The sequence below is a fragment of the Cetorhinus maximus genome, chromosome 18 (genome assembly GCF_964194155.1).
Source record: "Cetorhinus maximus chromosome 18, sCetMax3.hap1.1, whole genome shotgun sequence".
Lineage (NCBI taxonomy): Eukaryota > Metazoa > Chordata > Chondrichthyes > Lamniformes > Cetorhinidae > Cetorhinus > Cetorhinus maximus.
In genome coordinates this window covers 38,860,879-38,887,758 of record NC_135896.1, presented here as the reverse complement: position 1 = coordinate 38,887,758, position 26,880 = coordinate 38,860,879, and the positions used below count along the sequence as shown (strand labels likewise).

At 41.0% G+C, this 26,880-nt stretch overlaps 1 protein-coding gene across 11 annotated transcripts in view; it reads right to left on the bottom strand.

The window, feature by feature from the left end:
* Nucleotides 1-26,880, bottom strand: part of mark3a (MAP/microtubule affinity-regulating kinase 3a) — a 220,291-nt gene that overhangs the window by 86,273 nt on the left and 107,138 nt on the right. For 9 of the 11 annotated variants that reach the window (XM_078562458.1, XM_078562457.1, XM_078562464.1 and 6 more), the window contains 2 exons: nucleotides 21,805-21,853; nucleotides 10,110-10,175 (listed from right to left, as the gene is read on the bottom strand). In XM_078562458.1, the coding sequence (XP_078418584.1) occupies nucleotides 10,110-10,175; nucleotides 21,805-21,853 (115 nt within the window). Of the gene's footprint in view, nucleotides 1-10,109; nucleotides 10,197-21,804; nucleotides 21,854-26,880 lie in introns of all 11 variants that reach the window. The other 2 variants (XR_013579461.1, XR_013579460.1) reach the window with 2 other exon arrangements.

The window sequence follows — 26,880 nt, the reverse complement described above, 5'->3', positions numbered from 1 at the left end:
TCTTTTGCGATCCATAGTGGGGTCAAAGAGGGTTGTGTTCTGGGGCTGACAGTCTTTGGCATATTCTTCTCTTTGCTGCTGTCATATGCCTTTAGTTCATCTACAGAGGGTGTCTACTTACTTTCCAGAACTGATGGAAAGATGTTCAGCCTTCTCCACTTGAGATCTATGACAAAGTGCTCCAAGTCCTCATTGAGAATTGCTCCATGCCGATGATGCCGCACCAGCATTCCATACCAAGGTACACCTTCAGCAGCAAATGGACAGACTCACTCATCCCTGTAAAGAGTTTGGTTTGATGATCAGCATCAGGAAGACAAATGTCACAGTCCGGGACACTGTTAATGCTGATTGACGGCAGTATGGCAATGTGTTTGTTGGTAGCTTCACATATCTAGGCTCCACAATCACCAGCAATCTGTCATTTGATGCCAAAATCAACAAATGCATTGCAAAAGTTGCAGCTGTTATGTCCAAGCTGAGTAACAAGAATGTGGAATAACAGCAGCCTGACTGAGAACACCAAACAGCGAGTCTACCAAGCCTACGTTCTTAGTGCATTCCTTTACAGTAGTGAAATGTGGACAACATACTGGTATGCTAGGCAGGAGAAAAGGCTGAACATTTTTCATCTTCATGGTCTCAGAATCTCTCGGCAGGACAAGGTCATCAACTCAGTGGCTCTGCAGCATGCTAATTCCATCAACACACACTCATTGCTAGGCTAATGACATCTGTGCTGTCTTGTCCATGTTCAATGGATGAATGGTGGCTGTATACTAAAAAACCAATTGTACGGTCCACCCCTCTGCTACAAGGACATCTGCAGGAGAGATATGAAGATGGCAGACATCAACACTGGCAACTGAGATACAGTCAACCAATAGTTGTGACCTCTAGAGGCTGACTGTTTGCAGGAGCATTAGAAGAGGTGTGCAGAAATGAAAGGCTGCCAAAGAGAGCATGAGAGAATGAAAGATTTAAAATTGGGGTTAAAATTTTCTAATCCCTTGTTACTATCAATAAAAAAAAGCTCAAAGCCAAATTCTGTTAATTGTGCATTGGGTGTCCTGACCATCTTCAGATAACTTGCGTCATTAAAATCATAAGTTTTAAATAACAGAACTTATTGTACTTTCACATCAGATATGTTTAGAGAAACAGTTGAGGACAAAGCACGAAAATTAGACTCAAGTTTACAGAGGGTAGGAAGTAGAGGTTGCGAACTGTCTGGTTCAGCCACGAAATTGACAGGGAGAAGCATGGAGTCAGTGGTGAGGGAGCAGAATTTGTGGCAAGGACTGAAGTCTTCTCGATATTTGATTAAAGAAAATTTCTGTTCATCCAGTACTGAATATCGGACAAGCAGTCTGACAATTTGAAGACTGTGGAGAAAGGTGATGGTGAGGTAAAGCTAGGTGTTGTCAGCACAGGCGGAAACTGATGTGTTTTCAGATAATGTCGCCGAGTGACAGCACGTAGGTGAGGAATAGGATGGGGGTCAATGATAGTTCCTTGGGGAATATCAGAGGTAACTATGTGGAATGAGAAGGGAAGCCATTGACGGCGAATCTCTGGCTACAATTAAATAGATAAGAATGGAACCAGGCAGATCCACCTAGCTTGATAACGTTGGTGAGGTGTTGAAGGAGGATAGCATAGTCAACTGTATCAAAGGCTTCAGACAGAGTAAGAAGGATGAAGGGAGGTCAGCTGCCTTTATCACAGACACATAGGATGTCATTTGTGGCTTTGATAAGAGCTGTTTCAGTACCACAGCATGTGCGGAAAGGAGACCGGAGATTACAAATGGAGTTCCGGGAAAGATGACCCAAGTTTGGGAAGCAACATGTTCAAGGACTTTGGAGAGGAAAGAGAGGTTGGAGCTGGGGCCGTAAATTGCAAGGGCGGAGGGGTCAAGGGTTTTTTTTTGAGAGAGGTGATAATGGCAGATTTGAAGGAGGGGGGCAGAACCTGAGAAGAGGCAATCTTTAGTAGCGTGAGCTAACATAGGAGGCAGGAAGGGAAATTAGGTGGTCAGTAGTTTAGTGGAAAGAGGAGATAATGGGTCTCTTGAACAAAATGAGCTCAGAGTGGGCATGAACAGGATACGTTTAGAGCTAGGGCAGGGGGAGCTTTAGAGGAAGTTTGGCTCAGAGGGTTAGAAGGGAGGAAAGTGGCAAAGACTGCTGATTGGGTTGTCTTGATCTTGGCGGCAAAGAAATCCATGAGCTCCTCATGCTTGTTGTTGGAGATGAAGGTGGAGGAGACAAAGGAGAAGGGCTTAAGAAAATGGTTTGCAGTAGAGAACAGAAGCTGGGGGGGTTATCTTTGGGTTCGAGGATGATAGTGGAATAGCAAGCAGTTTTTACAGATGAGAGCAGGGCACGATAGTGCTTAATGTGTTCCAGCCAGATCTGGTGGTGTCATGTCATATCTGTTTAAGTATGCATCCCTTGGATTTGAGGAAGTGGAAATGACAGCGATGCCAGGAGAATGGGCAAGGTGAGAAAAATAGACTATGTGAGGGAGGACAATGGTTTTAATTGTATTGAGGCCACACAAGATGGAAAGGTCAAATAGGTGGACAAGAATACAGGTTGGGGAGTTTACATGGAGGGTGGGATTAAGGAAGAACAGGAAGGCTGCAAACTCAGAGGAGAGAGAACATGAAGAATTGATTTGGAGGTTGGAATCACCTAGGATGAGAATTTCATATTTATTTAATGTATCGAATTTAATTTCCCCAGATACCATGGTGGGATCTGAACTCATGTCTCTGGATTATTTGTTCAAGCCTCTGAATTATGTAACCACTATGCTACCATGCCCTCAAGTTTTGTGCGCAATAAGAAACTCCACTCCAATAATAGAGTGGATTACATAGTTTTTAAATTTCAAACTGAACAAACAGACTGAAGGTCAGCCTTTGGATAACGTCAGCATTTTCTGGCACTAATCAAAACGTTTACTATCACCTTGACTCAGAATTCAGATAGTCTTCCTGTGCTTTAAGGATGCATCCTAAAATTAACTGTTTCTTTTCTCACATGGAACATAAAATTATCGCTAAACTAATGATGTTTGAATATTTAAATTATGGACCTAAATGTAAAAATAACTCCACCCCTTAAAATATGGTTCACCTTTGTCATATTTGGAAATTTTAGAGATAGACAAGGACATGCATAATTCTACTGTGCAGAAATGCATTAATTTACTTCTCCTCCCTAAGATGGAACACTGGTTGACAGACAGTGCATTAACAGTCAGCAGAGAATTAGTGATGAAATAATAATGCATCTAGATTTTAGATCATCTTGCTACAGGGAAAATAGGAATCTTCACAGTCAAAGTTTATATCTTGTATCAACATTAAGATAAAATAATGGAATTTTTAAGGTGGAATAGGAATAGCAGGAGCCAACAAGCATGGCTGACCTCATTACTATAAATGTGCATAGGTTTGGTCTTCTATGGGGTAGAATCTTCTGAGGAGTGGCAATCACCATCGGGTTGCTCTCCGATCCTATTTACTTACGCTACACTGGAGATCTGTATTTCTAATCTGGACTTCCAAATCAGGCCTCCTCAGAAATGTGTACCTGTTCTGGGAGTCCTTCTTTTGTAGTGTAAGAGCATTGGGGGAAGCCAAGCCATGCCCCCTTTGTTTGTGTGTGTGTGTGTGTGTGTGTGTGTGTGTGTGGGGGGGGGTGGGGGGGGGGTGGGAGAGAGAGTCGGGTGGAGTAGTCAGGTGATATGTGGGGTAATCAGGGGTTGTTGGAGGGGTCCAGTGGTGAGTCAGTAGTATAGTTACCCAGGAGTTACAACTTGTTTTAATTCTTCTAACTTTTCCTGGGTAACTATTCTAGTAAGTGAGTTGGAACCATCCGAAGTCTCCGACTCAATCAATCTAAAGAGTTTCGAAGGGTTCCAGATGCAGGGGAATTGCCCCTCAGATGTCTAAACTTCCCAAGCATTCCCTGCATAGTCAGTGTGTGGGGACTTCAGGGGGGTCCCCCAGCACATCTTGTGGGGGTACTTCCGGGGTACAACCTTCTGGAGATCAGGACATTCTAGGCCACGATCTCCCTGCACAAGTACCTGGCTTCTAAATTCTTTTAAAATTCAGATTTTTCTCAACCATTATCTTGAGTGGTCTACATGTAACATTTTTCTCTTCTCCTGAAGGCACATACCCATATTTAACTATACTTGCATTGCCAGCAGTTTGCCTTCAGTGTCTCACTCAAATGTCTATTCTGCATTTATAAACCTGTATGCCTGCAGCCTAGTTGAGTGTGGGTGCCACTATAACTGAGTCTGCCAAAACAAACACTCCCAAGATCATTAGATAGCGACTACGTACGGCTACTTTCTCTTTCAGCAGTGCTGATTCAAGTTCAGGATCCTACTGCGGGACTGGCTTAAAATGGGCTCACCCGGTGCAGACTGAATGACTTATCATTGTTTGTTTCAAGGCTATAACGCACATCAGAGAAGATGAAGAGGGGATAGGATGGAAAAATATAAAGTTCAAGAAAGTTTGGACAAATTGGATCCAAGTAAACATTCTTGTTTACAGAAATCAAACACGAGATCATATTTATAAATTAAGAACAAAGAAGAGAGGAAATTCAGAGAGAACTTTATATTACTAAAAGTCAGTTAATTATGTGGAACAGATTACTAACTGATGTGATGAAACAAGAAAACTTAGCAGATTTCAAAAAGAAACTAGACAGGTTCTTGTTGAGGACGATATTCAATGTTATTCGAAAAGCATCAAGAGAATACAATGGTTCAGTGGGCAAGATGGACTGAAGATGTTCTCCTGCCTGAAACTGTTACTATGCTTTGTGACTGCATCAGCTTTTCTCCTCCCCTTGATATATTAGGTGCACAACAATGGGATAAAATCAATAGTCACTTAGACATATGCAGGATAATTAAGGAAAGCCAGCATGTATTCATTAAGGAGAAATCATATTTAAATAACTTGGAATTTTTTGAGGAGGTAACAAAGAAGGTTGAGAAGGGAAATGCTGTTGATATAGTATATATGGATTTTCAAAAGGCATTTGATATAGCACAACAGACTTGTGAGCAAAATTCTAGGTCATGGAATAAAAAGGAAAGTAGGCACTTGGATAAGAAATTGGCTGAGTGACAGGAAACAGAGAGTAATAATAAATGGTTGTTTTTCAGATTGGAGGAAGGTGTGTAATGGAGTTCCCCAGAGGTCAGTGTTGGGACCTTGCTCTTCTTGGCATATATTAATGACCTAGACTGTGGTGTTCAGGGCATGATTTCAAATTTGCAGATGATATGAAAATTGGAAACATTGTCAACTGTGATGGGGATAGTCTTGAACTTAAAAAGGACACAGGCATGTTGGTGGATTGGGCAGACAAATGGCAGATGAAATTCAATGCAGAGAAGTGTGAGGTGATTCATTTTGACAGAAAAAATATGGTGAGACAGTATAAAATAAAGGGAGAGCCTTTAAAGGAGATGCAGGAACAGAGGGACCTCGGTGTATATGTATAGGTCATTGAAGATGGCAGAGCAGGTTGAGAGAGCAGTTAATAAAGCATATAGTATCTTAGGTTTTATTAATAGGGGCATTGAGTACAAGAATAGGGAGGTCATGTTGAACTTGTATAAGACACTAGTCAAGCCTCATCTGGAGTACTGCGTCCAGTTCTGGGCACCATACTTGAGAAAGTATATGAAGGCATTGAAGAGAGTAGATAGGAGATTCACAAGAATGATTCCAACGATAAAGAACTGTAGTTGTGAGGATAGATTGGAGAGTTTGGGACTCTTTCCTTGGAGAAAAGAAGGCTGAGAGGAGGCTTGATAGAGGTATTGAAGATTCTGAAGGGTATGGACAGGGTAAATAGTGAGAAATTGTTCCCACTCAAGAGAACACCAAGAACTCGAAGGCACAGGTTCAAAATAATTGGCAAAAGGAGTAAATGTGATGTGAGGAAAAACTTTTTCACCCAGACGGTGGTTGGAGTCTGGAACAAGCTACCTGAAAGGGTGGTGGAGGCAGGTTCGATCGAGATATTCAAAAAGGAATTGGATTGCTACCTGGAGAGAGAGAATGTGCAAGGTTACGGGGATAAGGCAGTGGAGTGGGACTAGGTGGAATGCTCTTTCAGAGAGCCAGTGCAGACTCGATGGGCTGAATGGCCTCCTTTTGCACCGTAAAAGATACTGTGATACTGTGAACAAAAGTTAGATCAAAGCAAGTACAATAAGGACCTCAATGTCTCTCAAATGTAGTGGTTGCTAAGAGCAGAAGTGACTTGGGAAATTATACTAGAGTTCTCGTGGCCAAGTCACAGATTTGTCACACTGCAATACATGCTCTAGCAATCATAGTTCATGAAGTTGTTAATCTCAAAGAGTGGATGTGACAAATTAAAAATGAGTTGAGTTTTCTCTACATCCTGCCAATGGTGTTTTAGAATTTCACTGGATGGATATAGGCTTTGTGGGAAACCAAAACTGCAAATGGTGGCAAGTTTAGCAAATTTTGAAGGACTCCCAACGTTTACTAATTTGCTCACTCTGTTTTCCTTCCTCAGTTGTGCCAGTGTAACTGCTAAACCAATTAACTATCTAGAACCAAAGGTAGCCAAGCTATATAATGTGTCACAGTTAGCAGCCAATAATTTTCTTAATATTTAATATTCTATCCATCTGTCAATTTTTTCCCACATCTTCCGCCGTGATTTAACAATTATACATCCTCCATGGAAAGTAAACTACAATTTAATGTATAGCTTTGCCAGCAAAGTAATAATTTTTAAGCCTATTTGGCCAACTGTTGGAAAAGACAAGCACACTTCCTTTACGGACTCCTGTTTATGTATTGAACACCCAATTATTATAGTTTCTAGAGAATAAAATGGCACGCAGATGAAATAAAGAAGAATAATACAACCAGATTCAGAAGGGTTTGAATCTTATAGATCAATAAGATGGTTGATAGCAGAGGCAATTCAAAATAGTTAGCATAGAAACAAAAAATGAAAAGAAAGAATAGATGTTCAATGGAGCAGTCATGCAATGATGCCAACAGACAAAAAAGTTTTACAGGTCACTGGATAAATCTACAAAACTATCAACTCAGCACTTGGCTAAACTATAAAAGATAGATATAATTCTGACTGCATTAGTGGAATGATGGAATACAAATCAGAAAAAAGCTGCATTGTTGCTGTAGAAGGCCTTGATCAGCATGTTTTCAGAATTGTTGAACCATTCTTTTCACCTAAGCATAAGAAAGGTAATGATATCCTTGACAGTGTATACAGATGAACATCCAATATCATTTGTATCCAAGTTCTAAGGGAAGACTGAAGAAACTGGGTGTGTTGTGTGTGTGAACTAAATTTCAGGGCAATCAAATTGAAGACTGGTTTGGCAAATGGTTCAAATACCAGGAGGATACAATGGTTCAAATACCAGGGAATACAAATTAAAGACTGGAGGTGGAAGAACAAAAGAAATCAAGCAAAATTTTAAAAAAAATACAAGACAAATATATTTTCAGAATAAATGATCAGGTAAGGCCACTGAAGCAAACAGTATAAATGGGTTAGATATTCTTCTAGAAAGAGAAGGGATTGTCAGTTTCCTACCTGAATGTGATGTCTAAAGCATCTGAAGTTTTCCAACTTCATGCCCAAGTGCTCTTTTATTAGGTAGCGAATGTTGGTAACCTCTGACACATAAAATAATTGCAGCATATCTACAGTCCACAAACACCCAAGCATTTCAAAATGATTAAATTATAACAACCGGGAAATTCTGGTCCATTTTCACCCTTTTTTATCCTAAAGAGACTAGGGTAAATTACATCTACTCCCAGCAATCTTGCCAATTTAGCACAAACCCTTAAGGTAACAAGTATTGTTCATTTTCACCATCTTCTTGGCATCATCGTCTTTTTAGCTCAACTAATAACACTGGTGTCTCTTAAACAGAAGGTTGTTGATTCAAACATGCACCAGGACTGGAGTGCATAATCCAAACTGACACTCCAACAGAGCAGTGTGGGAGTCCTGCATTCCAGGAGCTAATGTCCTTCGAACAAAGCACTGAAATTCTGTCTTTTCTGATGATTCAGGGTGCATCAAAGATAGTGTAGCACTATTCAAAGGTGTTTTCCCGGTAACTAGGCCAATATACCTCACTCAATGAAAATGAAAACCATCAGAAAAAAAGCAAAATGCTGGGGATACTGGAAATCTGAAATAAAAACAGAAAATGATGGAAACATTGAGGTCCGACAGCATCTGTTGAGAGAGAATGAAAGATAATATTTCAGGTCTATGACCTTTCATCGAAACTGGGAAAAGTTAGAAATTGTTAAAAATTTATTTCACGGGATATGGGCATCGCTGGCTAGGTCAGCATCTGTTGTCCATCCCCAATTGCACTTGAAAAGGTGGTGGTGAGCGGCCTTCTTGAACCGCTACAGTCCCAGTGGTTTAGGTACATCCTCAATGCTGTTCGGAAGGGAGTTCCAGGATTTTGTCCAGCGACAGTGAAGGAACGGTGATATAGTTCCAAGTCAGGATGTTGTGTGGCTTGGAGGAGAATTTGCAGCTCATGGTGTTCCCATGCTTGCTACCCTTGTCCTTCTAGGTGGTAGAGGTCGTGGGTTTGGAAGGTTCAGCTAAAGGAGGCTTGATGAATTGCTGCAGTACATCTTGGGACATATGGGACACACTACTGCCACTGGGTGGGTGGTGAAGGGAGTAAATGTTGAAGGTGGTGGATGGGGTGCTAATCAAGTGGGCTGCTTTGTCTTGGATGGTGTCCAGCTTCTTCAGTGTTGTTGAAGCTGTGCTCATCCAGACAAATGCAGAGTATTCCATCATACTCCTAACTTCCTGTAAGGGCTTTGTGAGGAAGTGCAATCAAGGTTGGCGTGGGAGTCAGTGGACTTATAGCGAATATTGGTTGATAGGATATCTTTCCATGCAAGTGCAGGAGATGCAACACCTGCCCTTTCACCTCCCCCCTTCTCACTGTCCAAAGCCCCAAATGCTCCTTCCAGACAAAACAGCAATGCTCTTGTACTTCTTTCAATTTAGTATACTATATTCGCTGCATAAAATGTGGTCTCCTTTACATTAGCGAGACTAAACGCGGACTGGTGATCACTTTGTGGAACACCTCCATTCTGTCTGCAAGCATAACTCTGAGCTGTAATTTTAATTCTCTACCTTGCTCCTGCTCTGACCTATCTGTACTTAACCTCCTACAGTGTTCCAATGAGACTCAACACAAGCTCAAGGAACAGCATCTCGTCTTTCAACTGAGCACCTTCTGGAGTCAACATTGAGCTCAACAATTTTAGATCATAACCTCTGCCTCCTATTTTTTGCATCTTTTCAATGGCTTATTTAGCAGCCCCCCCCCCGCCCCGTTTCTTTCTCGATTCTTTAACCTTGCAGTCACACCTACTCTAGACACATCTTTTGTTTCCTTAATTGTCCCATTACCACTGCCTTTGGCTTTGTACCATGAAACCTCATGCCATTTAATCTGTTCTACCCTCCATCCTATCATACACCTTCCATTTTGGTCTTCTTCTCAACTTCACCACCCTCCCTGCCACTTTTGTTTGCTCAAACCATTTATAATTTCTCAAGTTCTCATGAAAGGCCTCAGGCCTTAAAGGTTAACTGTATGAACGGACTCGAAACGTCAACTGTATCCCTCTCCGCAGATGCTGTCAGACCTGCTGAGTTTTTCCAGGTATTTTTGTTTTTGTTCTGAAAGGTTAACTGTTTTTCTCTCTCTCTCTCTCTACAGAAACTGCCAGACCTGCTGAGTGTTTCCAGCATTTCTGTTTTTACCATCAGATCAACTGATTATTCATTTCACTGCTGTTTGAAGGAAGTTGCACCATGCTGCTGACAGAATAATCAATACACTCCAAAACATAATTCACTCTATGATACCCATTAAGAAGGTTAGGCATACTAAAACAAATATTATTTCTCATGAAATCCCAAAAAATACCAAATCTTCATCAAAATAAAACTGGACAATATTTTTTGGAGTTGATTTCTTCTTACCTCCACTTGCATATTCCATCACTAAATAGAGTGTCTTCTCTGTTTCAATAACTTCAAATAATTTCACTGGAAAACAAAAATGAAAAACTGGCATATTGATAAGCAGAGATAAATATCAAATTCAACACATTTATGAAAGATATTTCAACTACATTAACAGAGAACTCAATTTCAGCTTATTTATGAATAAACAATGCATTTTTAAAAAAAGTGCCGATTTTAAATTCTGTCAGCAAAACAGCATATTTTGTTCGATGTTAAAAACAAATTATTTTCCCTTTTCCCACATTTTGTCCTCTCCCTAACTTCTGATGGCATCGGCTCCTTGCTGGAATATGGTTGTCTTCTATCCCCTCACCCAAGTGGCCATCTTTAATTTGTGGGCGTAGACAGCAAATGTTGGCATATTTGTAGAATTCATCACAGCCATACCCAATACAAGCCCTGCACAATAATGAAGAGTGGGAACCATGGTTGAATTTCCCTTTTACTCAAGGAGCGGTGAAGACAATTGTAAAGATAATACCAGAGGCCCAGGTGAGACCAACTAAATCTGTATGCACTATGGATAAAACTTGGCATTTCTGGACTTGCTCAGCTGCTCGCTGTCTAGACTACCCAAAGTATTGGGGGAGCCTATTCCTTTTAATTCAGTAAATAGAAAACAATGTGCTTAAATAGAAACTTAGCCAAAGTAAACCAAAACAATTCAAAGCTACATTTTTATTGCTGCTTCCCAGTGCCAAAATTGTCAAATGCTAGGACATACAGTGAACTTTAATTCTTTCAAGTCTATTTGGCACCAAGCTGCATAATGTGGCTTTTATCTCTTGAACATGCTCAAACATTATCCATTATTCTATAACTGTTTAGATTTCTAAAATTAAATTGTTATTTGGCTTGTTTTGAACAGCATGTTTTGGAAAAGATGTCAAAGCAATGAATTGATACAGAAGAGATTCACTAAGGCAATGCAATGAATTACTTTAGTTATAAAGGAAAGGCAAGAGAAATAGGGGCTCTTTTCATTAAATCTATAATGGTTAGAGACCACCTGGTACAGGTATTAAAAATTAAATATTTTAATATGGTAAATAGAGAAACCCATTTCCACTTGCCTATGAATCAGTAATTAGGGGGTATAGAGTTAAAATCGACCGGTTAAAAAAAGGAAAGAGAATTTTTTTTCTTTCATAAAGGGTTTCTGTGGCATGGAATGTCCTACCAGAAGCATGGCTGGAAGCAAAATCCATAATTGCTTTTAAAAGCTAAGTGATTAAATAGCCAAAAAATAAATATTGAAAAGCTTAGTGGAAGAAACTAAGTGGATAGTTCTTTCAAAGATCTGGAACAGACACAACAGGCAGAACCTACTTCGAAGCTTTAAAATTCTACGGCATCTTTTGGCATTCAAAATTAGCTTGATCAGATCGCATAATTGTTAATCCTAACAGTTAAAAAAGAGTAGCCTGTAAAGCATCAGAGAGAGAGAGAAAAATAAAGAGTACAAGGGATAAAGGGAGACAAAGTGAAGGAGGAGGAAACCTATATTAAACAAGTGGAAAAGCAAGGTGGCTAGATGATTTATAATCCATATTAGTTAACCAGCTCCCCTTCAGGTCAGGTATAGAATCATTGTTGATAATCAGAATAAATATGGTTAAGATCAAAGAAATTCAGTTGGACAGTTCGCTTCTATGCAAATTAAATGAAGATGGCCTGGTATCTGCCACCAACTTTTGCTTAGATAATAAAGCTAGACAGGTGTCCCAAAAATACCAGCTACCATGGGACAGGAAACAAAATGTCTTTGTGGATTTAAAAAATAGCTGACAATATATTGGGATGGTTTCACTTCATCTGTTTATAGTTTAAGAGGGTCACTTGCGTAACAAAAGCTGGCTTGAGCATGAATCAGATGAATCAAAATATGTATGAAGTTCACTATTGCTACCCGCAGATCACAAGTGCCAGGAAAGCAAATAAAAACAGTAGGGAAGGATTCAAGATGCATGGGAAAAGGCAACAAGGTTACTGCAAAGCCCCCAATTTGTTTGTCATCTCATGAAAGCAGAAGAATCAACATTTCTGAGCACCACATTACAACAATCGTGTCATACTAAGCCATTATGTGATAAATGTATAGAAAATGTAGTGTTGCTCAGCAAAATGATTTTAAATTAGTGATGTGAGGTTCAAATACATTACCTAAAATTCACTTATAAAGTTGTAATCAAAATTGCTTTTACAGAGTCTAACAATGTACATAGAATTTATTCTGAATTAAAGATCACAAAATAACATGGGCACCTGCACTTGGTATTCAAATCATAATTCCTCAGTCAGCCTACATCCTCTCCACCATTACCACTCAGACTGCTTGCGCTTCTTACAAACATTCATTACTATGTACTAATAATAGACTGGTAAGTGTATGAACAAGCCAAACACAGACAAAAAAACCAATCAATTTTAATTTAAGATTTGGTTCATTTATGACGGAATTCGGTTTCTCAATTTGGAAAATACATCCAGAATATTATTTTGCTTCAACAAGTATACCAAATTTTATGTCATGCAGAAATATTATATGGCAAGAAAGATGGTACTAGTTATCAATAATAAAAAATGTTTTTTCTGAATAACATACTGGAGGTATCTAGGAAAAAAGGGGCAATGGTTAAGTTGTCAAAATGGTTAAATTGTGTACTGAAAATATTATCTTTTTAAAACAAATCTGACAAAAGGAAAAATATCAATGCATATGGCCATGAAGTGAACAGATTTAGTTACTAATTTAAGTTTGGTGCCATTCTAACTGTGGATGGTTTGTTCTAGTCTCATTCTCCCTCAATCTTGCAAAAACATCAAACATGCTATAGAATGTTAAGTTCTAAAACAGGTAAGGAGAACATGTGATCCAAATTTAAAATTACCAGCAGGTTCAGGAAGTGAATGGTAACTGCAAATGTGACTGATTTTTAAAGAATAAAATACTTAGAAATTAACTAAAAGTACGTTGTCAAAATTGTGTTTTCTTTCAACCTCAAATCCAGATAAGTATCCCTTAGTACACAAGTGTCACTTCATGTTTCAAACCACCCTGCTGAGATAAATCTTATTTGAAAGACTGATTGATCACAGATCTAGAAGAGAATCATAGCAACTAAAATATACCATTTTTAAAACAGGAAATTGCCTTGTTCTATTTATATTTTAATGCAAATATTGAATTATGACTCCAAACCTAATTTTAAATGAAACACAAGATGCTAGATGAATTAATGCTATGTACATATACTTTCACAAATTAACCATTTACACTTCAACAACAACTTGAACAAGTGCCTTGAACAAAGCCAGTTCCACAGTGAATGAATTACAGTAACAAAGGCATCTGGTTTTCCTGGACAATGTAAATGATCAGATACTGTGTGTACATGGTGAAGGTTTACTAGACTAATACCAGGAATGGCTGGGTTGTCTTATCAGGAACTGTTGGACAGTTTAGGCTTGTATCCACTGGAGTTTAGAAGAGTAAGAGGCAACTTGATTGAAATCTTTAAGATCCCGAGGGGTCTTGACAGGGTGGACGTGGAGAGGATATTTCCTCTTGTGGCAGAATCTAGAACTAAGGGATTGCGATTTAAAAGTAAGGGGTCGCTCATTTAAGACAGAGATGAGGAGAGATTTTCTCTCTCAGAGTGAGTCTTTGTAACTCTCTTCCTCAAAAGGCAGTGGAAGCAGGGTCTTTGAATATTTTTAAGATAGAGCTAGATAGATTCTTGATAAACAAGGGGGTGAAAGATCATCGGGGGACAGGCAGGAATGTGGAGTGAGATTACAATCAGATCAGCCATGATATTATTGAATTGTGAAGCAGGGCTGAAGGGCCGAGTGGCCTACTCCTGCTCCTAATTCGTATGTTATACTTCAATTTGTAGGAAACGAAGGCTTATTTACAAGACTGCCCCTTAGTATAGAGCACAAAAGAAATATCTGGTGAAGTTCTACAATTAACATTTAACACACTTTCTACATTTTACATAACTCCAGAGACTGGAATCAGTTTGTGTCAGTACAAAAGTTCACAGTCACATATGCATTTAAAATAGGAGGTCCATCTCTGCTTGTGTCAATGGCATTGTGCTGAAGATGGAAGGTGGATATCATGAATGGATATTTATATGTGCAAGATATAATTTGAGTCGCTTCTGCACAAAATGGGATGAAATAAATTCATTAAGTGCGCTTTTGCCACACTATTGAATTTCCTGACTTTAAAAACAATTCTGAACCACTTGCGATACTTCTGTTATACAGTTAACTTAGGTTGGGATTTACGGAAATTTTAAGAACCAAATTACCCCAAGCTTATGACACATTCCCTGTGATTTTCAGTGCCATATACATCTATACTGCAATGCCAACATAATTAACCTTGAAAGGTTCTCTTCGATATTCTGTAAGCAGTGTGATTGCTACTTGAATGGCCAGTGGAGACTAGGTAGATTTTAAAAGCAAAATAAGTGAGGATACCAATCCTATTTTATAGTTTGTGAAAATGCTTTGATAATCAGAAATTTGATGCACTGATTTGAAAAAAATGTTGCAACAAGGTGATTTCCCCAATACCCTTTACTCAATATCATTATGAAAGTTAGTCCCCAGTGACAAGTATGCATGAAGAATATGGGATACTGTGACACAAGAGTGCATGATAAACCAATAGGTATGTGCTGGAAAGGGAATCGCTGTCCATTGTTCCTCCTGACTTCTCAGATAGATGCAAGATCACCACAAAGTAGGCTAAGGCAAGAGAATGATCACTAGATTGATTCTTGGGATGAGGCTGAGTACATTGAGACCATCTTCTCTGGAGTTTAAAAGAATTAGAGGTGATCTCATTGAAACATTAAGATTCTGAAGGGGTTTGACAGGGTAAACACAGGCGTTTCCCTTGCTGGGGATTCTAGAACTTTCAGGGGGTGGGGGGCCATAATTCCAGGATAAGGGGTCGATCATTTAAGACTGAGATGAGATAAAATTTCTTCATTGAGAGGGTTGTGAATCTTTGGAATTGTCCACCCCAGAGGGTTGTGGATACACCATCAGTAAATATATTTAAGGCTGAGTTAGACAGAATTTTAGTCTCTCAGGGAATCAAGGGATATGGTGACACGTGGGAAAGTGAAGTCTAAGATCAGCCATGATCATATTGAATGGTGAAGCAGGCTCGATGGGCTATTTGGTTTTCTCCTGCTCCTATTGATGTTCTGATGTTACCCCAGGGGGTTGTGGGTGTTCTGTCTTTGAGCATGTTCAAGACTGAGATCAATATATTTTTGATCTCTCAGGGAATCAAAGGATATGGGGAGCAGGCAGGAAAATAGAGTTGAAGTACATGATCAACCATGATTGTACTGAATGGCACAGCAGGCTTGAGGGGCAGGATGGCCTACTCTTGCTCCTATTTCTCATGTTCTTATAATAAGCATAATCACCAAATAAAATAATAATTTGTAAGTATTTTCTTTACTGCAGAATTAATTTTTTGAGACCAAAGTCTTTTGATGAACAATTATATGAGAAATACGTTAAGGCTTACACCGTCCTCACTGCATATGGTTAAACTGAGTGGATAGACCTCAAACACAGATATAAAGTACCTCTCAAGCAGCCTGCTACACCGAAACGACAAAGAACACCTATCACAACAGGAAAGTGTCTTGTTCTCAGGAAACCGCTAACAGATCAGCCATTACATAGCTCTCAATTGTCTGGTATTATTTTTTATTCATTCACGGGATGTGGGCTTCTCTGGCTGGGCCAGCATTTATTGCCCATCCCTAGTTGACCTTGAGAAGGGTGGTGATGTGCTGCCTTCTTGAACCGCTGCAGTCCATTTGGTGTAGGTACATCCACAGTGCTGTTAGGAAGTGAGTTCGAGCGACAGGGAAGGGATGGCGATATATTTCCAAGTCAGGGTGGTGAGTGACTTGGAGGGGAGCTTCCAGGTGGTGATGTTCCCATCTATCGCTGCCCTTGTCCTTCTAGATGGTAGTGGTCATGGGTTTGGAAAGTGCTGTCGAAGGAGCCTTGGTGAATTCCTGCAGTGCATCTTGTAGATGGTACTCACTGCTGCTACTGTGTGTCGGTGGTGGAGGGACTGAATGCTTGTGGATGAGGTGCCAATCAAGCGGGCTGCATTGTCCTGGATGCTGTCAAGCTTCTTGAGTCTTGTGGGAGCTGCACTCATCCAGGCAAGTGGGGAGTATTCCATCACACTCCTGACTTGTGCCTTGTAGATGTTGCACAGGCTTTGGGGAGTTAGGTGGTGAGTTACTCATCATATGATTTCTAGACTCTGGCCTGCTCTTGTAGGCACAGTATTTATATGGCCAGTCCAGTTAAGTTTCTGGTCAATGGTAACCCCTTGGATGTTGATAGTGGGGGATTCAGTGATGTAATGCCATTGAACATCAAGGGGCGATGGTTGGATTCTCTCTTGTTGGAGATGGTCATTACCTAACACTTGTGTGGAGAGAATGTTACTTGCCACTGGATATTGTCCAGGTCTTGCTGCATTTGGGCATGGACTGCTTCAGTATCTGAGGAGTCGTGAATGGTGCTGAACATTGTGCAATCATCAACGAACATCCCCACTCTGACCTTATGGTGGAAGGAAAGTCATTGATAAAGCAGCTGAAGATGGCTGGGTTGAGGACAGTACCCTGAGGAACTCCTGCAGTGATGTCCTGGAGCTGAGATGACTGACGTCCAACAACCACATCCATCTTCCTTTGTGCTAGGTATGACTCCAACCAGCAGAGAGTTTTCCCCCTGATTCCCATTGACTCCAGTTTTGCTAGGGCTCCTTGATGCTACACTCAGTCGAATGCTGCCTTTAAGTCAATGGCAGTCACTCTCACCTCATTTAGGAGTTCAGCTCTTCTGTCCATCTTTGAACCAAGGCTGTAATGAGGTCAGGAGCTGAGTGTCCCTTGCCGGAATGTTGTCAGGTCCCATAGCCTTTGCAGTATCCAATGCCTTCAGCCATTTCTTGATATCATGTGGGATGAATCAAACTGGCTGGCATCTGTGATGCTGGGGACCTTGGAGGAGGCTGAAATGGATCATCCACTCAGCACTTCTGGCTGAAGATTGTAGCAAATGCTTCAGTCTTATCTTTTGTGCTGGGCTCCTCCATCAGTGAGGATGGGAATATTTGCGGAACCTCTTCATCCAATGAGTTGTTTAATTGTCCACCACCATTCACGACTGGTTGTGGCAGGTTTGCAGAGCTTAGATTTAATCCGCTGGTTGTGGGATCGCTTAGCCTTGTCTATCACCTGCTGCTTATGCTGTTTGGCACACATGTTGTCCTGTGTTATAGCTTGACCAAGTTGACACCTCATTTTTAGGTATGCCTGTTGATGCTCCTGGCATGCCCTCCTGCACTCTTCATTGAACAAGGATTGATGGTAATGGTAGAGTGGGGGATATGCTGGGCCATGAGGTTACAGATTGTGTTCCAGTACAATTCTGCTGCTGCTGATGGCTCACAGTGCCTCATGGATGCCCACTCTTGAGTTGCTAGATCTGTTTGAAATCTATCCCATTTAGCACGGTGGTAGTGCCACACATCACGATGAAGAGTATCCTCAATGTGAAGGCAGGACTTCATCTCCACCACGGCTGTGCGATGGTCACTCCTACCGATACTGTCATGGACAGATGCATCTGCGGCAGGCAGGTTGGTGAGGGTGAGGTCTTATGTTTTTCCCTCTTGGTTCCCTCACCACCTGCCGTAGACCCAGTCTAGCAGCTATGTCTTTTAGGACTCGGGCAGCTCAGTCAGTAGGGTGCTACCTAGCCACTCTTAGTGATGGACTTTGAAGTCCCCCACCCAGAGTACATTCTGCACCCTTGCCATCCTCAGTGCTTCTTCCAATTGGTGTTCAACATGAAGGAATACTGCTTCATCAGCTGAGGGCGGCACGAGGTAGTCAGCAGGAGGTTGCCTTGCCCATGTTTGACCTGATACCATGGGACTTCATGGGGTCCAGAGTCATTAGTTATTTTCATCACCTGGGCGTGTGAGGATCAGGAGAGCGGCATGATTTTTTTTTTGTTTCGAACCAGGCTGGACAAACAAAGAAACGTTTGCATTTATACAGGGTCTTTCACAACGTCCAAGCATCCCAAATGCTTTACAGTCAATGTGGTATTTTTGATGTTCCCTTGCCTTTGTAATGTATCATTTGGCAGCCAATTTGCGCATAGCAAGCTCCAGCAATGTGATAATGTCTAGATCATGCTTGTCCAACCTTTTCTCATAGGGTGGGGGCACATTTCAATTCTTCTCACACTTGGGGGCTGATGAGCAAATTTCAGAAAGTTGAGGTTTGGCACAACATTAAACATGAATTTAAAAAAAAAGCTGAGGTATGATTAGAAACAACTTGCTGAGCAAAAAAATCACAACAATAAATTGATAATTTAAAAACGAGCAATAAATAAAGATGACCATTCAACTGCGAAAGGGTGAGAGTGTGTGTGTCCGACTAACTCTGAGTCTCAGGATACTCAATCACTCACCCTCAACCACTGTTGGAGTGCCTGTTGGGGTGTGAGGGTGGGGGTGAATGAGAACCCTGCGACTGGGAGTGAGCCAGACACACACATTTTCCCCTCCCTATCACTACCCTCTCTCACACACACTCACGCATGCGCTCACCCCCTCTGTCATGGATGCATGTGCTCACCCTCTCTCTCGGGGGCCCTCACCCTCACCCACCCCACGCTCTCACTCACCAACACTGACACGCTCTCACTCACCCTCACTTACTCACCACGACTCATGAAATAGGCTTTGGGTGGAGGTAGGTGCGATGAGAGCTGAAGTGAGGCCTGAGGCCTAGCGGCACCTGAACGCGGGTGGCTGCTGAGGGGAGAGCCGAGAGCCGGGATATGTAGTGGGGGAACCAGGGGAACATGGAGGAGAACCGATGTGACACGGGGAGTAGCGGGGGAAAGCAGCTGGGGCAGAGAATTGGCATTCGGGGGAAAGCGACCGGGACAGAGCCCCGGCAGAAGAAAAGTGGTCGCAGCCGGGGGGGGAAGCAACTGCAGCCTAGGGAAAGCGACCACAGCTGGGCCAGAGCATCGGCAGCCACGGGAAAGCATGGTGAACGTGCGCTCCAAAGTCTGTCTCTATCTTCAAATGCTCGCAGTTGCTGTTGTACACTGCTCCTCCAATCACAGCTTGCTCCACTCCCATATTTGATGCTGATAGGCTCACTATTGAGCCTATCAACAGCAAATGTGGGAGAAACACAGGCTGTGATTGGAGGAGCAGGCCCTTGAAGAAATCTTCAAATGTACCAAGTCGTCTTACCGTTTCTCAACAATCATTTTGGGGACCACATGGAGGGTGCGGCCCACAGGCCGCGGGTTGGACAAGCCTGGTCTAGATAATCTGTTTGAGTGATGTTGAACGAGGGTTAAATGTTGGCCAAGACCTACTCCCCTGCTCTTCGAAATAGTGTCATGGGAATTTTATGTCCACCTGAGAGAGCAGACGGGACCGCGGTTTAACGTCTCATCCAAAAAACGGCATCTCAAACAGCACAGTTCTACACTGTAGTGTTGGCTTAGATTTTTGTGCTCTGAAGTGGGGCTTGAATCCACAACCTCCTGAATTAGAGGCAGGAGTACTACCCATTGAGCCACAATTGACACTGCTTACAGAAATTCATGCACAGAAAACGTTAACATTAATGAAATATGTATCCTTCCTTTTGTAATATTTTAACAATCTAGCTATTAAGGAATTTATGCTGCATTTTATTATGGGACGCATTCATACAATTCCACTCGTTTGATAAGACAAAAAAGCAAAGTAAATTTCAGAGTGCAGCTGTCATAGCCAACATATTAAAATGTTTAGCACCTTGGCCTGATTACAAGTTCACATATAAAAAAACAAATTCTTGTAACTGGATTAATTTCATTCCATCACATCCTGTCCCCACCCCCTATTTTCTTTTCTCCCTCAAAGCAGTGCAACAGGCAGGCATAGGTTTCCACCGACACCTTCTAAAAATATACATTTTTACATGCATGCTAAAAGCGTGTTGGCAAATCATTCAGCCGCTGAGAGGATTGAAAGGCTGCCAAGTCAGGGTGACCAAAACTTTGGTCAGTAGGTTTTAAAGAATATTTCAAAATTGGAGGGAAGAAGAGAGGCAGAGGGTATAAGGAAGGAGCCCCAAAAATTAAGGTCAAGGTGGCTGACCTCTGTTAGCATTGGTGGATTAGAAGGGAGGAGTGAATGAACTGAAGGCCAAAGTCAGTGGACTGAACGGTGTAGGAAGGGACACAAAGCACGTGTAGGTTACAGACGAGGGGTCAGATTCTGCTGGATCCTTCATCTCAAAAAACATTTGCAATGTAACTTGCTGGAAGTGTAAGCTGGTACTGGCTCAGCGAGGACAATAGGGTACCTATGACTGTACCCAATGGCAAGATCAACAGTATCTCCTTAATCAAAGAGGTAAAGATTGAGAAAAGGGCAGGACTAACCAAGCAAGATGAATTACTCAACTCAGGTAAAGAAAGGGAAATAGAGGGAGAGAGACATAATAAGGAAAAAAAGATTGGATTGAGATAGTGAGGAGACAGATAAAAATGAAAATAATAAAATTTAATATTTGACACTTTTAAAATCTCTAAGAATAATTTACCACTTGAAGGAATGAGGCTCAACCATTTAAATTGCTCAATTCCTAGGCCAGGGAAATTGACTGACACTGTAATATCATCACATCATTAAAAAGGTACTTACACTGTTACACACAACCAGAGTTAACATTCTGCAGCAGGTTTAAAGGGCAATTAATGTGCAAATCCAGCAAATTTTACAAATAACAGGGAGGCCAAGGACAAGATTCCAGTTGTACAAAGCAAATGGTGGAGCAACATATATAAACCAGCAAATTCTAGAAGTTGCAACATATGGCGTATCACTTAATACCATAAATTTGTTGCATATTAACAACAAAATGTGTGGTTAACACTTATTTTTCCAGAAGACCCAGCCCATGATGTTGTGGAGAGGCTTAAAGGTGACAAGGATTTAAAATTCAATGTTTGTAGATCAGGAAGCCAGTATAGGTTAGTGAGGATGAAGTGGATGGGCGAGTGGGATTTAGTGCAGGATTGGATATGGGCCACTGAGTTTAGAATGTGTTGACATTAATGGATGCAGGATGGCTCTCTCATCAACTAATATTCTAGGAAAACTTATTAAAAAGAAAAGTTTCTATTGATTACAGTACTAATAAGAGTGCGTGTACATCAGGGACACTACCCAAATGGTTTATCTTCTGAGTTTAATGAGCATATCTCTTTCTGGGTTTGGACAGGAGTGGCACTAGATGAAACCATAAATCCTTGTTGAACAGTCATATGCCTATTCAAGAATTCTACCTTAGACATAGGGCAGAGTATATTAGCCTATCATAGCTACACCAGAGAATACTAGCCCATTAGAGTTAGAGCAGAGGATATCAGCTCAGCAGATTTGAGGCAAAGTAGGTTTGCCCACCACTTTAAGAAAGAATGTCTCAACAGGAGAAAATTGTTCTATGCTCAATTTAGCCCTCAAAATCATGGAAAGAAAAGGACTTACCTATATTCGGATGGTTCAAACATTTCATTATTCTTACTTCCCTGAAAAGCTGCAAGAAAAAAGAAACTGTGTTTAGAAGAGCATATTTTACTAATGAGCTTTGAGTCCTTAATATAGCCCTCTTTGATCATTTGATTGTATAACTTGTAATGCAATAACAGAAGGATGCATTGTTGCAGCTTTAATGCTACAGTGGAGCCAGTTCAATTTTGTTATTCACCTCTCCCAATCACGTGAAAATCCCTCCCTCTCCCTCCCATACCTCTTCCCTAAACCTAAGTAGTTGCCAAAAGAAAGCAAGGTGCTTCTAAACCTTCATACTGCTAGCCTGTTGTGTCGGGATATATGAAGGCAGGTTGGGATGACTCCTGCAAAGCATGACGCCACTGTACCAAATTAGACAGCCACTGAAGAAAAATAAAATCCTCCAATACAGTTGAATAAAATTTCTTAGTCATAGGATGATTGTGATAATAGTGTACAAACTTTAATTTCTTGTAGTTCCACTGTAGTTTGGTGAACATGATTTCTCCCAAGGCACAGTATCATCCAGAATCAGTTCATGGACGTATATTTTATGCATCCTAGTACAATGTATTCACAGGCAAGAGTTAATGTTTTATTGGTGGCAATGTAAAATGTTGCAATGCCCTGCCATTTCTCATGAAGGTCACTCAACAAGTCAAATTACCCTGGAGCACATTTCATCTCAACAAAATGTACATCCCTCAGGCCACTAATCCATTCACACAAGGCATTTGTCAAAAGGTTATTAACTACATTCAAAGCTGTGGCAATTCAGGGTAAAATATGGGAATGCAGAAGAAATTGGCTGAAGTATAGAAAATGCTAAGTACTTATTAGAGGAATTATGTCAGGATAGGAGGAAGCATCGCGCGAAATGCCCCATTCAACTGTAGCGCCACCATCATTTCTAATTTACGTAAATGTCTTAGAATCAGAAACTTAATATAAAGAGGTTAAATTTTCAGGTGGCATCAACTGGGAAAGGCAGTGATTCTGGGAAGGCAAATCAGAAACTACAAAATAAGCTGGATATTGGGTAAGTGACCAAAATAATGGCACATCAAATTTAATGCAAACAATTGTTCCAAATTCCAAGGCTGCCACAATTATAGCCAGTGACAATTTTTTGCCAGTTGGGCTACTTTGTGGAACTCTAATGGCAGAGCAGCAGAAATGCAGATGGAAAATTCCTAGGTCTACAACTATTTTTGAAGTCTGTATATGTACTGTACCTGTAGCGTGCATCTAAAGTAAAACAAAAAAAAAATGCTGCTGTAAGGGTTTTCTGCCACTGGAGGGAGCTCTAGAATTTAGATAGCAGGGAGAAACCCAGTGATGCAGTACTGTAGAATCAGCGACTTCAGTTCTGTGATTCATGGAATCTTAAAGCATAGGAGGACATTCAGCCAGAAATGCCTGTGCCAGCTCTTTGAAATGGCTGTCCAATTTTGTCCTATAATCTGGCTTTTTCCCACAATAACCCTATAAATTAGTTCTCTTCAAGGTCATGCCCCATTACCTCTAGAAATTTCTTTTGGAATCTGCTTCCACTACCTTTTCAAGTAGTATGTTCCATCCAGATCACACAAACATTCACTGTGGAAAAAAAAAATCTCATTTCCATTCAGTTCTTCTGCCAATTATTTTAAACCTATGGCCTTTGATTACTGATCCACTTGCCTGAGGAAACAATTTCTCCCTGCTGGCTTATCAAAATCCCTCATAATTTTGAATATCTCGATTAGATCCTGCTTAACCTTCTCTGCTCTAAGGAGAATAAGCACAGCTTTGCCAATCTCTCCAGATAACTGAAGTCCCTTATTCCTGGTATTATCCTGGTAAACCTCTGCAGTATTTTCTTCAAGGCCTTTCTAAAGTTTGTCTTCAATGCCTCAATTTACAAAGCCAAATATTCCATACACATTCTTAACCACCTTATTGACTTTCCCTGCTGCTTTCAATGATTTGTGATTTACGTGCCCCAGGACACTCTACTCTTTCATTTCCCTCAAATAGCACCATTTAGATTACACAGCCTCTCCAAGTACACCACTTCATACTTATCTGCATTAAACTTCATCTGTCACAAGTTTGCCCATTTTTACCAGTCTAAGTCCTCCTCAAGGTTGCTACCACTCTCCTCGCTATTTACTACGTTGCCATCTTTTGTATCAACCACAAACTTCAAAATTGTACTCCGTAAACCCAAGTTCAGCTGATTTAGTTAAAACAAGAAAAACACTCATCCTAATCTCAATCACTGGAGGACCGCATTGCATACTTCTCTTTGCTCTGAGAAATATCTGTTCATTACTATTCTCTGCTTTCTATCCCTTAGCCAAATATGAGACATGCAATGTGCCACCATCGCTTTAATACCATGTGTTTCTATTTTACGGGTAAATCTGTTATGTGATACTTTTTAAAATGTCTTCACAACATCTAGTGCACTACCTTCATTAGCTCACATTGTGATTCTACATCCACTGAATTGCTACGGAATTTAGGGCCTGCTCTGGAGATTTTCTCTAGCCATTTCTTTTTTTCTCTATCTTACCTTCCCTGGTTTCCCCATTGTAAGTGGGGACATTTAAACCAAAGATAAAAACAAAAAACAACTGTGGATGCTGGAAATCCAAAACAAAAACAGAATTACCTGGAAAAACTCAGCAGGTCTGGCAGCATCGGCGGAGAAAAGAGTTGACGTTTCGAGTCCTCATGACCCTCTGTTGAAGGGTCATGAGGACTCGAAACGTCAACACATTTAAACCAATGTCTAGTGTACTAGTTCTGAATGGCACAAGATGTCAAAAAGCTACTGCGGTCTATTGGCTGAAAGCTCCTTAACCCCCCATGCATTTCATACCTTGTACTATTCACCTTAAGTGTGAATTTGCATGGGGATCACAGAACCCCACCAATCTCAGTTCTTTATTCAACTGTCTTTACAGAAGATTGGGGTTCAAGTTAGCTGGCAAATGTATGGTGTAAATAAAGGGAAATTAGAAGACTGATATCACTTGACAATTTGTAATTGGAATAGCAGGTCAAAAAATATTTATATAAACAATGGGAATAATGGAAAGTACCGAGTGTCTATACCTGAAGCCTTATCATGATTTTTCAAATGCTGCTGAGTTGTTGTGTATTTCTAGTTTTCAGGAATCACAGATTAGTGAGCTTTAACTTAACCATTGCTGTTTCTAGAAGAAAAGCCAGACAAGATAGCTAGGCTTTAAGAGGCAGTTATAACGACTTTTCAAAACTAAACTCCTAGGTTAACACTATTTTTGCATACTTTTGCGAAGTGATTGAGGTTCCAATGTTTCCAACCCCTGGATTGTTATGCTGCCGAATTTAGTTGATGTCGCCTTTGAAATTTGTCTTGTTATGCCAATGAATATTTGGAGCCCAGATTTTAATCAAACACATCATAATGAAATAATTGATACCCTGCATTATCAAGTCCCGTACATGTATACTCACAAGTACACATATGCTCATAAGTACGTGTCCAATTGTTTGTAGCAAGTTAGAAAGAAAATAACAGCCATAAGGAGGTTTGGACACTTCATTGTCGGATGTGTCATACCATTTACTTTGAAAGGGAAGGCGCAGTGCTGGACCTAATTCTGGGGAATGAAGCCGGACAGGTGGCTGAGGTGGTGGTGGGGGAGCATTTTAGTGATAGCGACCACAACATGGTACAATTTCAGCTTGTTATGGACAAAGAAATAGACAAGTTGCAAAAAAATGTTTTGGATTGGGGGAGAGCGGATTTTAGTAAAATAAGGCAGGATCTCGCCAAGGTAGATTGGGAACAACTACTTGTGGGGAAATCTACAGGTGAGTAGTGGGAGACATTCAGAAAGGAAATGGGGAGGGTACAGGCTCAACATGTTCCCTCTAGGGTGATAGGAAGGAGTAACAAGCCCAGAGAACCATGGATGACCAGAGATATTCAGGATACGATGAGAAGGAAAAGAGAGGCTTTTTGCAGGTACAAGGGGAGCAAATTTGCGGAGGCATTAGTGGAGTACTGAAAGTGCAGGGTGGAGCTTAAGAAAGCATTTCGGAGAGCAAAGAGGGGATATGAGAGAGCTCTGGCTGGTAAAAGTAGGGAAAATCCCAAGATATTCCGTAAGTACATCAATGAGAAGAGGATAACCAGGGAAAGAGTGGGGCCCATTAGGGACCAAGGGGGCAACCTATGGGTGGAGCCAGAGGACATCGGTACAGTGTTGAATGAATGCTTCACATCCGTCTTCACCCAAGAGAATGAGGATGAAGGTATGGAACTTGGGGAGAGAGACTGCGAGGTTCTTGAGCAAATTGACATGGGGAGTGACAAGGTATTGGAGGTAAAAGCAAAGATAAAAGCAAAAAACTGCGGACGCTGGAAATCCAAAACAAAAACAAAAATACCTGGAAAAACTCAGCAGGTTTGACAGCATCTGTGGAGAGGAACACAATTAACGTTTTGAGTCCATATGACTCTTCAACAGAACTAAGGAAAAATAGAAAAGAGGTGAAATATAAGCTGGTTTAGGGGGGGGGTGGGGGGGGGGTGGGGGGTGGGACAGGTAGAGCTGGATAGAGGGCCAGTGATAGGTGGAGATAACCAAAAGATGTCATAGACGAAAGGACAAAGAGGTGTTGAAGGTGGTGATATTATCTAAAGAATGTGATAATAGGTGACATTAAGGGTAGAAAGCAGGATGAGCAAGGTACAGATAGCCCTAGTGGGGGTGGGGTGGGGGGAAGGGATCGAAATAGGCTAAAAGATAAGGATAAAACAATGGATGGAAATACATTTAAAAATAATGGAAATAGGTGGGAAAAGAAAAATCTATATAAATTATTAGAAAAAAGGGGGATCGGAAAAGGGGTGGGGATGGAGGAGAGAGTTCATGATCTGAAATTGTTGAACTCAATATTCAGTCCGGAAGGCTGTTAAGGTATTGGAGGTGTTGGCAGGCTTAAAAGTGGACAAATCTCCAGGTCCGCATGATTTGTGTCCCAGACTGCTGAGGGAGGCAAGGGAGGAGA